Source organism: Sinohyriopsis cumingii, chromosome 2, assembly GCF_028554795.1.
Source record: "Sinohyriopsis cumingii isolate HCF-2022 chromosome 2, ASM2855479v2, whole genome shotgun sequence".
NCBI lineage: Eukaryota > Metazoa > Mollusca > Bivalvia > Unionida > Unionidae > Sinohyriopsis > Sinohyriopsis cumingii.
In genome coordinates, this window is record NC_142962.1 from 84,314,795 (window position 1) to 84,332,986 (window position 18,192).

Consider the following 18,192-nt stretch of genomic DNA (forward strand, 5'->3'; position numbering starts at 1 on the left):
TACAGACATTTTTTGTTAAAGAGATGATGCTTCTGTTTAAATATCTGACACCATGACATTTCATTGCTGAGTTTGTAAATCAGCTGCATTTGCCAGGCAGTGAACAGTGCTTATTTTGCACAAACATTAAATGTCCCTTCACTGTGTTGCTTTATTTGTCATCCCTCATGCTTTAGTGATAAAGAACTTAAATCCATCTTCCAGTGGTGGCCAGCATCTTACTGTTTTCATTGTAGTTTAATAGTGGTGGAAAAAAGTCAAACGTTTTGCAGTTGGTTTTTCGTTAGGTAGACATGTATTTTAGTATTGTATTCTAGGGTAGGGACGTGTATAATTTTTAATTTAATTCAGTTCTTTGGTAAGATTGTGACTTTCACATTTGTATTTGTGTTACTTTTTCAGTTACTTTGCATCATAGCAAAATATTGAACATAAAATGGTAATTTAATTAAATTTTAGTTTATGCACAACTTGATGATCTTGATATATATTGCCAGTTTTGCAATGGGCTTAGTCTGATAATGAGCATTAAGGGAAGAATTGGTGGTGTGGTGAGCTGATGTAATGTCAGATTATAAGGCTTTGTCATTGGATAACACTTGGATAGGGGTGTTGTACATGCACCTTGAAACTGAGAGGCAGACAGGGAATTATGCAAGAGACTATTATTAGCCTCTTACTTGCTGTGTTCATTGGGCTTGTTGAAGGATCACATGGGGGAGGGCATGATCAGAACTATTCCTATTGGTTTGCATTGGCAGCTGAATTCAAAGAGCCAACCAAAGTAGATAATCTCATGTAAAATTGCATGACCATGTAGAGTACCATGTGATCAGTCACTTCTCTGCCTTTTCAAAAGTACAGCAGATGGATTTAGAGTCTCACTCCTCTGGCCTTTCAAGGTACAGATAATGGATTTAGAATCTTGGCATAAAACTTTTCTTATGGATTTCTGCTGGATTAATCCATTGAATCAGGTGGTTTTCCCCATCATTTAAACAGATTTTCTGCTTATCTTCCTATGTTGGGTGGATTTCACATTGTTGTTGTGACTTTTTTCCATTAGTGTTCCACACCTAGACAATGATAAATACATGGCTGACAGGAATTGGAGAGGCCATCGTAACAGTAGAGTCGACCCTCTTGCTCGCTGAGGCTTGCCATCAGCAGCAAACTCTGACATGACATTACCAGAAAATTGGTGTCTGCCTAGGCTTAGACAAGAGAATACTAGTCAAGGCATTCATTTCAGCCCAGGACTGAGGAAATCTTGACTGATTCGTTTGTTCGGGGAATGTAGCAGCAACAGTGATACTGATAGTGAGCTGGTTCTCAGAACAGGTCATTTTCCCATGCACAACCGGAAGGGCCTTCAACAGAGTCTAATGTTTTGACAGTGATGGATTTGTCAAGGATGGTGGTGGCGTTACAAAATATGGTGGATATGTTAGCTGAAAGTGTTCGCTTCTTGATTGATTTTAGAACTATTGGCATGAGAGATCATGAACCAATGTGACATGCTATTCTTTGGGGCATGCAGAATCATTGCTGCTGGATGTCCCTGTCTTGGATGAGAGTGCAGGGCTTGGGGAAGACAACTCCCTTCCCATCAGTGATGGTCATAACATAAACTCCAATCCACTTCTGCCAATTTTGTTAAAATGACCAATGGATATGAAGTGGAGTCCTTGCTGTTCATGGACATAATGCATCTGAATCTTCGCCAACAAATTCAAAAAGGCCCCCCTCTTAATCTCTTTTTATGTCGGCCCACACTCAGACCCCTCTACCTCATTAAAAGAAAAACCCAACCTTCACTTGAACACTTCCCTCACTTTGCCACAATTTATTTAAGCATTTAACATTTACAAGAGTATCATGTGTTAGATTGATCCCTATAAGCACCCAGAACTAGACTTTTATGAGTGAGATATTATTGATATGGTGTCCAGGTATGGCGGCAAACGCTTTTATGAATATCATAAGATGTTTTCAGCCCAGGCTGCAGCACATCTCTGTTACAAGAATGTGAAAGCTGATTGGTCATTGACGAACAATACATTGTTTTGTTCCATATTTACAAATTGCAGAACAACTGCTTTTGCACTCTGCAATAGCATGCTGCATTTTTCAACTTTTTGTCCAAATTGGGTTGCTGAGATTGGCATTTTCAACCAAGACTTCGAACACTGATGTCCTTGGATGGGCTAGGGTGAGACATAATGGCAGAGAAATTGACAACAACTTCAATACTCCAAAAGGATGTTATTTGATATGCTGCAGCAACATCCATGTTTACTTAACTTGTAGAGGTGGACACTCTACAAGCACTATTACAGGATCTAAACAATTTTGCAGGAACAAACAATGCCTGACCAGAGATAACCCACACTAGAATCCCAGTGAATATAACCCAGTTAAAGTTAGAGCTGGTGTTTCACCCTAATAAGCAGTTTGTTAAATGGTTATTAGCAGGATTTCTCAATGGTTTAGACACAGGTGTGGGACAGTTGCCCACTCTGTCTCTTGAATGTAAAATCTTGCAGTCAGCTTTGTGAGAGCCAAATGTAATTTAAAACCAAGGTCAGTATGAACTGGATAATGATTATGTCATTGGGCCCTTTGAACAAATTCCATATCATCTGTATTGTATTAGTCCACTGGGCATTGCAGAAGGCAAATATTCTGGTAAGAAGGGACTGTAGACCTGTCTGCCTCTCATGACAGTTTGGTACACCCAGGTCTTAATGCTCTGATAGACAAAGACAAGTATGTATACTTGCTCTCCTATGTAACCATTGACCATGCTTGGTATTGGTAGCTGGATGTGTAAAGCTGATATAATAGATGCTTTGCTTTTAAGGATTCACTTTGGCCCTACTATGGTGTGAAGGGGACAATAAATATTATTTCTATACACTATTGGTTTTTGGAAGTAGGTCTAGCCCAGAAATCTTTGATTCTTTCTCTGAGACAATTTGCTGGAATTTACAATATGTCTGGATTTTACAGTATTGTTCAGTATGTCTGCATTTGTTAGATGACTTTCTTACAATTGACCCTCCAGATGGTGAGCCAGATAGAACAATGGCAATTCTCTCCCTGGTCTTTAACAAATTCAGTGTAACAATGTCATCAACCAAAACTGTTGGACCGACTACACAGCTTGAATATTAGGGTATTATTTTAGACTCTAACAGCATGGAGGCCAGGTTACCTGTTGAAAAGATACAACATATGTCCATTATCATGCAGTCTTTGTTCATATGAAAATCATGTACAGAAGGGGAACTTTTGAGTTTGCTGGGACACTTGAATTTAGCATGCTAAGTGATCTACCCTGGTCAAGCATTTGTATTGTACCAGATTTCTCTGTCAGCATATTATGCATATTAACACCATCATGTACATTTGAATGCAGAATGCAGAGCAAACTTGAAAATGTGGTTCACAAGGAAATTCTGCGTCAATGATGCCATTTGAACTGTATCCAACTGTAGTCTCTGCTGTGTTATGGGGAAAGAATTCTGGTGAACTGTAACAAATCTGCAACGGTTGAAATCATTAACAAAGGCTGATCCAAAATACCTCTTATAATGAAATTTGTTCAAAGACTAATATGATGTGCTGCCAAAGGACAATTCGTTATTCAGGCTCGCCATATACATTTGTTGCTGCAGTGAATGTATCTGGTGGCATTTTTTGGATTCTTGTGATATGGTGAATTTATGGTTCGATCATTACAGAGCATTTCTTCATGCAACTACCTGAGGATTCGAGTTGTGACTTTTCAGAGGACAAATCTATGTTTATACTCACCTTGCCATCTTCTAAAATGGACCCATTTCATGCTGGTGAATACATTTCATTCTTTTGGAACTTGCAGTTGTGTTCCATATCATGTATGGAGCAGTATTTGAGTCAGACTAGCACCAATTGGGAATCATAGTCATTCAGATTCTAGCCCATGAGTAACCCCAGAGAGAGAGCCAGATATTTTTATATATTTTAATTAGGCACTGATATTATTTTATTTATGATTTTGATGTTGTAGAATATTGGTCATAATGAATAGTACAGCTTGTTTGAGAGAAAATGAGAGAGTAAGAGAGAGAGAATTAATGCATATACTCGTGTATCCTATATTTTCTTACATTAATCTTTCCTCATATAATTCAGTATTTTATGTTGTGCATAAAATACAATTTAGTATATGGCTTAGTCAAATTTGGAATGGACCATTATGAAATTCAGCTCCTTGCAAAACTAAAAGGGAATCATTGCTCCTTCACTCCATCTGAAATGATACAATGTTAGCAGCATAAGGCATACAGGTCAGCTTTTATTTTATCTGCAAACAAAAGTGGTTCCAAACAAATATTAAAGCACTTGCTGAAAATTTATGAGCAGTATTTATCTTGGTCTTCACACTATTCAGATACAAGTTTTATAAACATCATTCACTGTGATAATTTTAATGTCAGGTACCAGGACAACCCACTGAGATAAGACATGAATCTACTACAGTGCATTATCGAGAAGAAGGTTATGTACAAACAGCCAAAATTGTAACACAGAGTCTCAGTAGATACAAACAAGTGTTCATTAGTGTTTGGGCTCTAAACAAGGTAAGACTTTGTTAACTTCATTAACAGTGATTTTTTATCTATAATTACTGTAATTATTCATTTTTAGCTTACCTGTCCAGCCAATTGAGCTTATTGTATTTTTCCATCATCCATCATACCTTGTCCAATCATAATAATTATTTACATCTTCTGCTCAAAAACAACTTGACCAATTTGCACATGATTTTATAGAAGGCATTCAGGCACTAAGGATATTCAGATTCATTCATTTGATGCCATTCTGTCATGTAATATTGCCACTATTACTAAAAATATAAGCTCTTTAACCCTTTACCTCATGTAAGCACCTTTGAATGCCTCTACTCATTCACATGGAAGCATCTTTGGACGCCTCTACCTGATTTGCATACAAGCACCTTTTGACACCTCTACACCATTCACATGGAAGCACCTTTTGACACCTGCTGTAAACATCAGCCATTTTGAGTGGGTTTTCATAGTGCGACTTTCAGGGAAAAATCCCTTTTAGATACTGCATTAATTGCTGTGAATGACCATTACAATAGATCACGTGGTCGCTGTTTATGCTCTTGTTGAAATCTGCTATTTAAAGTAACTGGGTCATATTCTCCACTCTAAAAAATGGAGGTCATGGGTTTCTTTCAGTACTTACTCGATTTAACATGATTAGAATCACATCTATGAAAGCTTCAAAAACTTAGGTAAAGGCTCTGATATTGATGTAGGCAGCAATTAGTCTTTATAAATTATCAAATTCAGATGATTTAGTGATGTAGATGCAGACAAAGAATTTGTAAATTTCAAGTATGAGAAATGACAGTTACAGCTGGTCACACGTAGGTTGATAAATCAGCCTTTCTCCCATGATGATATTGATTTTCAGGTGAGGGGCTGATATCACCTATTCATCAAAAGCTGCAATTATCTACATCCAAATTTGGCTGCACACATCAATGTATATTTTATACACTTACCGGTATTTCAGGTGGCTGGGCAGATACCGTCAGCCGAAGGGTTCTTTTGGTGACATATAGATTATATTTCTTGAGCAAATCATATGTTTGGTGACTTGTAAATCCACATGGAATAGCACAACCATCTGTCCTGTTGCCATTTTGAATTTCGTGCTTGATTTGGCTGTTACCAATTACTGGTGTGTGTCTAAAGTGTACATGGGTTTGTTCCAGAATGATTTGCATGCAGAAAAATTGCATATTTTAATGAACAGGTGACATCAGACCCACAACATTGTCCATCTGTATAAACACAGATTTGTGGGGTTGATTTATTGGACTAGTTAGGTGTTGACTTGATGGTGAATGAGTTCTCTCAAGATTTTAAAGCATATAAAATATTCTTCCATGAAAAATAATTATACAGCTATAATGATCGGATTTTACTCTTAAATCTTTACATACAAAATACATGTGTAGCAAAAATGTAAAATGGTTAAAATTGCTGTTAAACATAACATACACTACACTGCTTAACAGTTAACAGGCAGGCCTATTTGTATGGAGTCGAATAGGTAACAGGTGTTCTGTTTATAGTGCACTGCACTGAGTAACTTTGCTATATGTATATCGAAGGGCTAAAAAGCCATACATTCTATGAGGTAAAGGGTTAAATTCCTTTTTCTCAAAAGCCCATCAAGCAAACTTTACCCATTCGACAACAATCATCCTATTATGAATGCTTTAAGTGTTCTGTACTTTGTAGAGGTGAGATATTTTTATAATGCCAAGCATTGGCAGCCATGTATGCACATATAAAAGCATAATCATATGCATCTCAACCATTCCATCCTTTTTGATGACAGTTTGAAGAGGGTTTCATAGCACCTATACCATAGGTAGGAGATTAAGGAGGCTAACTTTGTACCTAATTTTGTATATCTTGATTAGATTTTAAGCATTTGTGTAAGTACCACACATTTACAAATGAAGGTCACTGTCAACTACATTTCACAATTTAGTGGCATTATTATGTTGTTTCTGCATTTATCTCATGACCACATAGTCTTTTTTTGTATGCTAGCTGTATACTTACTTTTCTATCTTGAATCATGAAATTTGGAAAGGAGATACTGCTTAATGGGCACTCCCCTTCAAATGGAGATGTGGGTCATTATGGCTCATATTTTATGCTTCACTCACTTGGGTTACACTTTGTATTTGATATTCATTTTAGTGGGTACTGCTCATGTTAGAACCATAAAATTGATAATTTGCATCTCTTACTACTACACCCATGCAACAAAAGAAGTTCATTGTGACCTATATCTCTTCTTTAACTGACAAATTGGTCAAGTGTTTGGCATGCTGTTTGGATACTCACTTTGCTAGAATTTGAGCCACTGTGACTCAGCTGTTAGAGTGCTGTACTAATGATTGAAATAGTGCAGATTCAAATGCTAACATTTGATCATTCTGGCACAGACACCATGCTGTGCCTATGAGCAAGACACTGTACTCTAATTACCTCAGCACTAAATAACTTACTTGCATTGCTGTGCCATAAAATACCATACCATATTTTAACCAGACCTTCCTAGAATTGTAAACTTGGTTTGGGGATGTATGTTGAAGAATATAATACTCTTATTGAAAAAGAAATGTCTGTGACATATATTTCATGTTTCAATGACTTTTGAAACCTTCTGTTTCATGTTTATTGGGTACTGTTTATGTTAGAATCATGTAACTTAATAATTGGATGCATCTCTGTTAGTACAACTGTATCCTTACAACCAGGCCTACATTTTGTGCTTTACATCAGTTAAGTATTTGTGTGTTTGAGATTTCCAAACTATACACATTGTAGCCTTCACAGGAGGCCTTTTCCTAATGGCACCTTTAACACATTATTGGATATATCATGCCAAGGAAGTGGGATCTCTTTTTCCAAGGACATGCAGTGGTAGCCAAATTGGACTTGCATGGGTGGGTATCAAACCCATGACCCTTGGACTATGAGTCACAAACTCTACCAACTGGAGTTACCATGGCCCCTTTGACACAAAAGACTAATGATGCCTAGTTGGTTCAAAATGAAAATGTGCTAATCTTACATCCAATATGGACACTTCAGAGCCATTTTCAAAAGCTTGTTATCACCCATGAATATTGATGGTTCGACACTCAGCATTTAAAAAGAAGAAATGGTCTTATCTTGGATTCCTGGTAATCCTTTATGATCAGTAAAGTATTAGTCCCTTCAAGCTCTTCTGCTGTTTGCATTAACATCTGCCTGCCTACATGCAAGCATATCTTCATTGCATTTCAACCATTCTTTCTTTTCAGGTTTTAGGTGGGATTTACTCCCTGGGAATGGATCAAGCGAGCTAACTTTCACACTGCATGACTTGACTGTGTCAAGCTTATGCATTTAACTTATGAATTTAAAATTTCTATTTTTATATGAACATTATATTTTTCTTAATGACAGGAAACTTGGTGAGGAGATACATCATTATTACAACTTAATATTAATAGTTGGTCATTGTATTATATAGTTCATGTTTCATTGTCATTGTGGAATTAAATTTAATTTAAACTCTCGCAAAAGAAAAATCTTGGTATAATCATGCAAAAGAGCTGTGTTTCCATGTGCTAAATTCTTTTGTGTCCTACATTTCATTCTTCACCAATTTGCCCCATTTTTGTTGCTGTTTCACAAGTGTTATATGTGGCTGTAGTGTTAGCCGTAATCTAATTAGCTTTAAAATATCACTCAACAGTTCTTGACAGCAAAAGTAATCAGACATTCCACACTGGATTAGAACTGATATACACCAACAGCTGGTTTATGTTATGCCTTCACTAGAGTTTAAGTTCTAATGAGAAAAATACTCTCAGAGCAGTCTTGTCTCCTCTTTACAACTGTTCTGAAGTCTTTTAATTAATATAGTGTAGATCACCTGCTTGAGTTATTCTTCAATAACAAATAACATTACATGGTGGCAACAACAAAAATACTAGACTGAAATTATCAGGGTTGAAAATGGCTTCATTTCAAGTTACAACTCCAGACAAATATGACTTTTCATGACCTGAAACTTGAGAAAAGTGGCTTCAGCACTTTGAACAGTTTCATCAAGCATCTGGACTTGGTGAAAAAGAGGAAGAAATTAAAGTGAATACCTTGATTTATTCCATGGGAAGTGAGGCTGTTGACATTTTGTCTTCATTCAACCTGACAGAGAAGATCAAAAGAAGTGGAAACCTGTGAAAGGTTCATGCAATATTTCATTCCAAAGAAGAATGTAGTTTTTAAAAGGGCAAAGCTTAGTCAGAGAAAATAAGAAGAGGGCAAAACAGTGGACAGTTTTGCAACAGTTCTCTTTGGTTAGCAGGTAATTGCAATTTCAGGCCACAACATGCTGAAATGATCAGAGATCAACATATAGTTCGACTGCAAGATCCAAAACTTTTGGAAAAATTCCAGTTAGATGCAAATCTAACTCTAGAGACTTCTGTTAGTCAAGCTGAACAAAATGAGACCATAAGAAAGCAACAGTCAATTGTGCAAACAACTGGAGACTGAACAACTTCAATAGATGCAGCAAAATCATCTTCACTGAAACATGGTAAGCAGAAACATAAAATCCCAAAATGCCAACAGAATAACTGAAGCAGAATAAGATGCATGAGATGTGGAATTAGAGTAAATCATTCTCGGGATCATTGTCCAGGAAAAGAAGCACAATGTCGGAAGTGTTAGAAAAGAGGACACTGCAAAATTGCACCTGTCAAAATCAGCAGTTTGCACAATAGAATCAAGAGCAGAACCTAGATTTCTAGGTACGTCTATAAGCACAAAGAAGGGTCAGCCATGAATAATGCATATTAGATTGAACAACACTTAAGTTTTATTCAAAATTGATACTGGAGCTGATGTGACAGTAATTCCTGAGATGGATTTGTGAAAGATCAGGGACCAAAAACTATCAAAGTATGACAGAAAATTGTACGGTCCTGGAAATTCTGAACTTAAAGTGTTGGGAAAATTTACATTTCAGATGGAATGGAACAAATACATTCATTGTACAAGACATATTTGTTGTAAATGGATTGCATCAGGCACTCTTGGGCAAGCCCATGATATTGGCTCTCAAGATTGTTGAACAGATAAATATATCCTCAGTAAATGCCTCAGATCAAAACTCGCAAAATGCAACCAAAATTCATCATAAATCTACAACATTAGATAGAGATTGTTGTGAGAAATTCCCAAATTTGTTTACAGGCTTAGGGAAAACAAAATAATTCTATAAGATAACTCTGGACAAAATTCCCAAATTTTATGCCTTATCTACCCTAGGAAAGGTCCCAATTCCTTTTTTGAATAAAGCCCATGAGAAGTTCGATAGAATGGAAACAAATGGTATTATTTTAAAGGTTAGATGACCCCAGTGAATGGTGTGAAGGAATGGTTGTCATGCAAAAACCAAACAGTAAAGTAAAAATTTGTGTGGATCACATAACTAAACTGAATGAATTACAGTCAAACCCACTTATCTCGACCTCGGTTATCTCGACAACCCGCTTATGTCGAGCGTTTTGGTCTGGTCCCGAAAAAATTCTTCTTTGTTATGCTATTTTTTACCCGCTTATCTCGACCTCTGTTAAGTCGATAACCCGGTTATGTCGGGCATAAGTTTCGGTCCGAAGTAACATGTGGACCCGCTTAATTCGACGAAATGCAACTTTTTAACGTCAATCTCACAGAAATTGTACAAGAAATAGTCAGCAAAAGCGATCGATTTTCAGGCACAATTTTGGTCCGTTACGGCAGTAGTCACATGTTTATTTCATATTCTTTCTATTTTTGGTTCGTAAGAGTAGCTTAATCGATTAGTTTATTAAGAATATATCATGTTCACTACATAAAATATTCAAGGATTCACAAAGACAAGAGTGTGTTAACTTGCTTTAATAAATACTCTTTGTAACCCATGCTAGCGAAAGGAGTGTCATTTGCACTCACAGTCAATGTACATGTACATGTATTTTCAAAAACATTTATTGATCTTTATCTGCGAGATACTGTCATATATTAACCTGGATATAATACAATCTTGGTTATTTTGCACCTAACACCGCGTTATGCGTGAATGGCGGGTGCCTGAAAGCAATCGGTGGATGTTTGTCTCTCACTCTCTCGTTTGTGATTTTCTTTGATCCATTTTTCAATCTGATAACATATTCAAACCTCTGAGTACAACCAAACATGATTTGTTTTTCAATATTCACATCAATTATAAAAATGCGTCGTGTGTTATCTGACATAAGTGATGCACACTACAGTAATGGATGCATACGCTACATGTGATATAAGGAGTTCATAGATATATTTTTTCTTTAATAAATTACTTATGATGATAAAAAAGGAATAAATGATAACAACACCAGGTTAGTTCATTTCATTTTATTATCAATTAAGCGTTTTGTTTATTTTATTGTAACATGCAGTGGGAGGGGATTCCAGTAAACACCAGCAAGAGACAGGAGTAATGCTCAAGGACATTTTTAAAATTACCGGTTTTTATGAACCCGGATATCTCGGGACCCGGTTATGTCGACGATTTTTTTACACCCCCGACGTAATCGAGATAACCGGGTTTGACTGTAGTTAAAAAAGAGAATTGCCTGCTACCATCAGTTGAAGAGTCCCTTGCAAAACAGGTGCAAAGGTTTTCACCAAACTTGATGCACGCTCAGGCTTGTGGCAGATAAACACTGCCTTACAACTTTTATTTATTCCTAAAGTAGGTTTTATTTTAATCATCATCTATTTGGAATCAGTTCTGCACCTGAATTTTTTCAGAAAAGGATGTTGCAAACTCTTGAGCAACATGGGGAAATGCTCTGTCACATGGATGATATTCTTGTTTGGGGGAAACACAAAAACAACATGATGAAAGAATAGAAAATGTTACGAAATTAATTGAAAATGCTGGTGTCACTTAGAACACTGAAAAGAGTGAATTTTCAAAATCATCCATTAGATTGCTTGGGCATATTATTGACAAATTGTTGCTGACCTGATCCTGCAAAAATCAAACACAACAGAAATGGTAACTCAAATGTGTAAGAGATATACAGTGATTTCACTGGCAAATCAACTTGGAAAATGGATTTTGAACTTTGTGGAAAATCAAAACCACTATGTGAGCTTTAGAAAGGTAAAAACTTGTGAACTTGGGGTCCAGATCAAATGTTTTTACAGATATCAAACAAGAAATGATATCATCACCAGCTTGGAGACATTATTATCCAATCAGAGAAATAGATATATTTGCAGATGTATCGTTATTTAGACTAGGTGCTGTGTTAAGGCATAAACAAGGTAGTACTCTGAGACCAGTGGCATTCACATCATGAGGTACCGGTATGTCAGAAACTGAATAATACTACCGGTACACTCAAATAGAAAAATAGGCTCTCGCAATCACTTTGGCATGTGAAAACATCAATAGCTATTTGATTGGGTCATGATTCAAACTTGAAACTGACCATAAGCCATTAGTACCACTAATGAGCACAAAAATCATGGGGGAATTACCCCCTAGAATTCAATACTTTAGAATACATTTTATAAGATTCAACTTTTTTATAGTTCATATTGCAGGCAAAAATCTGCGCACTGCCAATGCTCTATCCATGACACCTTTTAGTTATCACTCTCAGAGTGGCAGAGAACTTAAGGCCAAAACTAATGCATATTTTGATTTTGTAGTGAGTAATTTGCTCATATCAAATACTCACCTTGAACAAATCAAGTCTGAATATTGAAATGATTCTATTTGCAAACAAATTATACAATTCTGTGAACATGTGTCCAGAGAAATAGGGTATTGAGAGAAAACTTGAATTGTACTGGCCAGATAGAGGTGAATTTATGGTGCAAGATGGTCTCTGAATGAAAAATACATGCTTGGTCATACCAGAAACACTGCAAAAAGAAATCCTAGAGAGAATTCATGATGGTCACCAAGGCATAGTTAAATGCCAAGAACACACCAAAACATCAATTTGGTGGTAAGCATTAAGCACTCAGCTAGAACACTTGGTAAAATCTTGCCACAATTGCATAAAAATCTCAAGAGATCAAGCTGAACCAATGATACCAAATGAATTTGCCATGGCAAAGAGTTGCATTAGACTTGTTTGAACTGAATGTTTTTTTTGGATGATACATTGAAATAGCAAAACTGCATTTAAGGCACAGGTTCAAAAGCAATCATCAATCATCTCAAATCAATTTTTGTGCAACATGGTTAACCAGAAGCATTAATTTCAGATATGGTCTGAAATACAAATCTGCAGTACTAAAAGAATTTGCTAAGCATTATGGATTCAAGCATATTACAAGTAGTCCAGAAAATCCACAGAGTAATGGTCTTGACAAAAGAACTGTTCAAACAATTAAAAGAATGCTTAGAAATGCAGATAATTTTTGCATAACTCTTTTGACATATTAATTGTGCAATACAGTTTTCGAATGGATACAGACCTGCTGAATTACTGATGGAAAGAAAATTGCAAACTACTTTACCAATGCCACCAGAAAACTTACAGTTGAAATGGCCGGATTTAAAAAACCTGAAGAGATTGGAAAACTATCAGCAAACTCAAAGAAGAAAGCACACCAGTACCAATCTGGCAAAATGGATATTTTATACTTTGGGGAAGATTGTCAAAACCATCTGAGAGACTGAACTTGTAATAAAAAAGCTGGCAGCAGCTTGTTTACAAATGTGGTAGCCACATCACATTTCGTTTTAAATATTAACTTGCTGGGAGAGGGGGGAGATGTTATGTTAGCCTTAATCTAATTAGTTTTAAAATATCACTCAACTGTTCTTGACAGCAAAGGTAATCAGACATTCCAAAATGGACTAGAACTGATATATAACAACAGCTGGTTTATGTTATGCTTTCACTAGGGTTTAAATTCTATGAGAAAAATATTCTCAGGGCAGTCTTGTCTCATCTTCACAACTGTACTGATGTATTGTGATAATTAATAGTGTAGATTGGGACTGCATCTTTTCAAGTAAAATATCCCCTACCCTAAACCTTTGCTACAAAAATAGGTCACTGTGACATGTATTTCATGCTTCACTAACTTTTGTTATGGTCTTGTTGTTTTCTTTCAGCAGATTTGTCAGGTGATAATTCATGCTTTATACTTTCAGTGACAATTTCATGGAGTTTTAGTGAGATTGAATGCCTTTGTTGTAGTTTTTATGGTTTTATGGGGCCAAATTTTAAAGCCCAAGTCCTGATTTCATAAAATAGTTTAATGTTGAGTGAAATCTCAGGTTAGGGTTTGTATGTGTTTTGGGGTGGGTGGGTGGGTTTGTAAACTACAATATTAAACATCATCTGTTTTTAAATAAGCTGTTTATTTTTAGATCTAACATTGGCATACAGTCTTTAAATTTTCCTGTATAAAAATTGTACAGAGGAACAAGATTTTGTGTTGAGTATCCAAATCAATGCCTTTTATGATACAAAGCTTGGTCACACTAATTTATCTCTGCATGACAATGCATATTTTTCTCTAACCTTTTTTTACAGAAAATTTCAAGATATAGTGATGCTGATATCTTTGATGGTGGGAACAGCATGATTGCAGTGTTAAAGTTGTTTTGGGTTTTATTTGCAGTCCATAACTCAGAAAATGGCAAGACACACTATTTTGCATAACCCTCATATAATTATAATGATAGTGCCTGCTGAATTACTAAATGCTTCTTGGAGGCAAGCAATATGATCAATTATTGTCCAGTACACTATACAGTGAAACTCTGCTACAAGACAATCCTTTATAACACAAATTTGGATATAGCATGGTTGTGGCTATGTGCCAAAAAATTTTAAAAATTTCACCAATTGCATGAAGTACTGCAAAACTAAATAAGAACTTAATTTAATCATTTTGCAAACTGTGTTATATTTTTCAAAAGAAAAAAATCATTGCTTCTTGCTTATTGATATAAGAAATTAACTCCATAAAAAGCTGATAATCGTTAATCTAATTATTATTGAAACATCAACAGCAAAGCCACTAAGTCTTCTTTGTGCATCCTATATACAGTCATTGTTCAATGCAGGATAAACCATAGCAAACAGCTGTTTGCTCAGTCATCTAGTATATATAACAAAACAATGGAGTTGTCTAAACATGTTTCTCACATTAATTTATACAGTTAATTTACCTACTATTGAAGGAAAAACAATAGACCACTAATGCCTGCATAATCAACCACACCTGTTGAAACAAGTTTATCCCCAGATTGTCAGGAGCAGTTTTGGTCATTGCTACATCATACATGCCATGTCTCCTGGTTTGTCCAGTAGTCGTTTAATTCTAGACTCCCTCTTTTGATTCTACCAATTTGCTGACAAAAACTCCCAGAAATAAAAACTCTGCCTGCCAAGTATAGGTATTTCCTACTAAAGTAGCCTCTGCAAGCATAAGTATTTCCAGCTTAAACAACATTCAGTGGACTTTTATGAGTATTGTATTCTGTCAATCAAGTGGTTATCAGCCTAACAAGCAATTAAATTATGGCTTACATGTGCTGATTCATTTATTGTACACATGTAAGTTGTTTTACTCATAAATTTTTCAATATCGAGTAAACTGTGTCATGTATTACAGCTTGCATGCAACCTGACAAGTATAAAACAGTTCTTGATCTATTTGGAAATGTCATATAATAATTTTGGTGCCATATTGAAATATACAACAATGGATTTGAAGGAAAATATTCCATCGCAAAAAAAGAAATATGTTTGCTAGTTCAACAGTTCTTGGTTAGACAAATTTAAATGTATGAAAATATTGAAAAGGGAGAAAGCATTGTGTACTGCACAACTTTTGAACATTTCTCGTGGAGAAAAATGATCTTGAAAAGTATGCAGCACACTGCAAATGAGAAATCATCATATCATGTGCTTAAAGTGATGCAAATGACACCAACCTGGATGACAGTTTTCCAACACAGCCAAGCTGCTTTTTCAGGAATTTGATGTCCTTCTGTGAGGAAGTTACAACAAAGATGATAGCTGAGTTTCTATTTCATGACCAGACTCTGAAGGCCCATGGTTTCTTGAATCCTGAGATTACAGATGATGAGCGCTGTTTCAGCATGTTGAGGAAGAGTCAGACAGACCACTATGGAAATGTATATGGAAAAACAGTCATCATTAATATTGTGTAACATAAATGCTAAGTGTGACTGTTTTGAACTCAAACCTTAATATGATTTCTGTATTGCTGCTAAAAGAGCTTCTTAACAAGACAGAAAGACAGTACACTGAAAAAAACATAAGTTTGAGTGTTCAAGGTTCCAGTGTGTCATGAAACAGACAATGATTCTTGAGAAGGTTCTTAAATTAATTTTTGTTAGGTTAAGAAAATTAATAATGTTGAGCAACTATAATTCATTGTAGCTAATTTCCTTAGTTTTGCTATAATGTTCACTTTCACACTTAAATTTATTACATTAATGATTGTTACACAAATCTCCCTGATTTGGACCCTGTCTCCCAGATTGTGAACACTGATCTCCCTGATTTCATGCCAGAAAACTTGGCATGTATGCTACATACATGTACCCACAACCCCTTCATCTTAATCCATTTTATTTTTTAGTAAGACAGCATCATCAAATCAATCCCATATACAAAGGCACTTGTCATTTTGTGCTAACACTGACTGGAACAGAACTACTTAATTTGTAGGGGTGAAGAGACACACTATTATAATCATACATTATTCTCATTGCTTCTGTTCGGCAGTAGTTCACGGTCATGGTTATAAAGCAAAATTTAAATGACTATTGGATTTATTTAATTTATTTTTATTTTATTTATTTATTTTTTCAAAGTCTTTTAGAGAATGAATGAACAGTTTTCAATCAACTCACTCTTTACCCATTAAGGGGCCCCTGAGTGGCTAAGTGGTCTAAAGCGCCATCCATTATGGATCACTGACATCTCACCTCTCTCTGCATGGGTTCGAGTCTCCGATTCAGCCAATGTGGGTATGTGAGAAAGATTGCCATTAGCTTCTCGTGGGTCGGTGGTTCTTTCTGGGGTTTTCCCGGGTTCTTCTTCCACCATTAATGCTGGCCACTATGTATAGCCTATCGTATGCTAAAAAATGGCATTAAATCCCACAACAACAACAACAACTTTACCCATTAAATTGAATGATTTACTCTCAACTGGATTCAGACAGTTATACATGCCTGTTAAATTGTTCATCTGAAGTACATTACAAGATCAAGACCTTTGACCTCCTGTATCAATTTAAGTTAAAGTATTTTTCATGCTTAAATATGTTTGTTTTTAGAAACTCTCAATATCAAATTTATGCATTTGATTGTAGGTCAGAATCCTTTGAATATATTGTCCAGCAAATATGAATGTTTTAGAAATACAATTTTTTCGTAAGTTAATGTGAGTATATTAGCAAGAAATTATATATTTTGATTAGAAGCAGAAAAGTTATAGAAATTATGCCTTTTTTATGCACATTTTTTTCACCCCAGCCATTATGTCACAACAGGATTTTACTGTAGTTGAATCATGGAATACAAATAAATTTTGTCTTTCACTTTTCAAGGTTGGATTGACCAGTCCAGTAATTCACTCCCTGTTTAATCTGAATAATGGTGGAAACATGGAACTTGTAAGAAGATGTAGCTCCTATTCCTGTCTAGGTCACTGTGTATGTGCCCCTCAAGGGGATAAATGTGTGGATGCAAGTAGGCAGTGCACTAACATCATAAATGGTAAATATGAGTTTGTATGCATTTTTCAATTGTATATGAACCTAAATCAACTTTATCTAATTAGTCATCCTAGAAAAATGGCAAAAGTATCATGCAACTGGTCATACATAGTAAACTCATGTTACAACACAAATTAATTTTGACAAAAATGATCTCCACAAAATATGTATTCTGTAAGATGAAAGAATGTCTTTTTAGGTAAGTAAAGTTATCTAGGAAATGAATATATGATAAATTGATGTTTAATGAAAGGTCAGAACATATACTTGTTTTACCATATACATCAGAGATGTAAAAAAAATTAAAACAAGAACAGAATACATGAGCACACTTTTCATAAGCACAAAATATGGAAAAAGTTACATACATTAGGTCTTGAATATCTTTTACTATAATCTTGTTCTTGATAAAAAAAAAAAACATGATGATAAGGTAAAGTGTTTAAGTAAGATTTCCAAATTTATTATAATGTCAAAGCTGTTCTTGAAATTGGTCATGTTAAGATTTAGTAGTCACAGAAAAAAAAAACCAACAAGTTATGTAAAATTCAACAAATAATTTATTTCCCTAAATTACAAAGTGAATTTTTTTAAAAACATATTATCATGAATTAAATCCCAGATAGTCTTAACAGTTCTATTACAAGTCCAAATGTGTAAAGTTCCAATTAAATTCCAGTGGTATTCCAATTAAATTCTGATAATGAATGAGTTGATGTTCCAGTAGTCTCAATTGTGTTAATGAGCCCATGGCCTAGATTGTGATGAT

At 35.4% G+C, this 18,192-nt stretch overlaps 1 protein-coding gene across 1 annotated transcript in view; it reads left to right on the forward strand.

Moving 5' to 3' along the window:
* LOC149805301 (uncharacterized) overlaps positions 1–18,192 on the forward strand; it is a 384,402-nt gene that overhangs the window by 289,806 nt on the left and 76,404 nt on the right. Inside the window, exons 42-43 of the mRNA XM_089949218.1 lie at positions 4,485–4,628; positions 17,256–17,424. Coding sequence (XP_089805344.1) covers positions 4,485–4,628; positions 17,256–17,424 — 313 coding nt within the window. The remainder of the gene's footprint in view (positions 1–4,484; positions 4,629–17,255; positions 17,425–18,192) is intronic.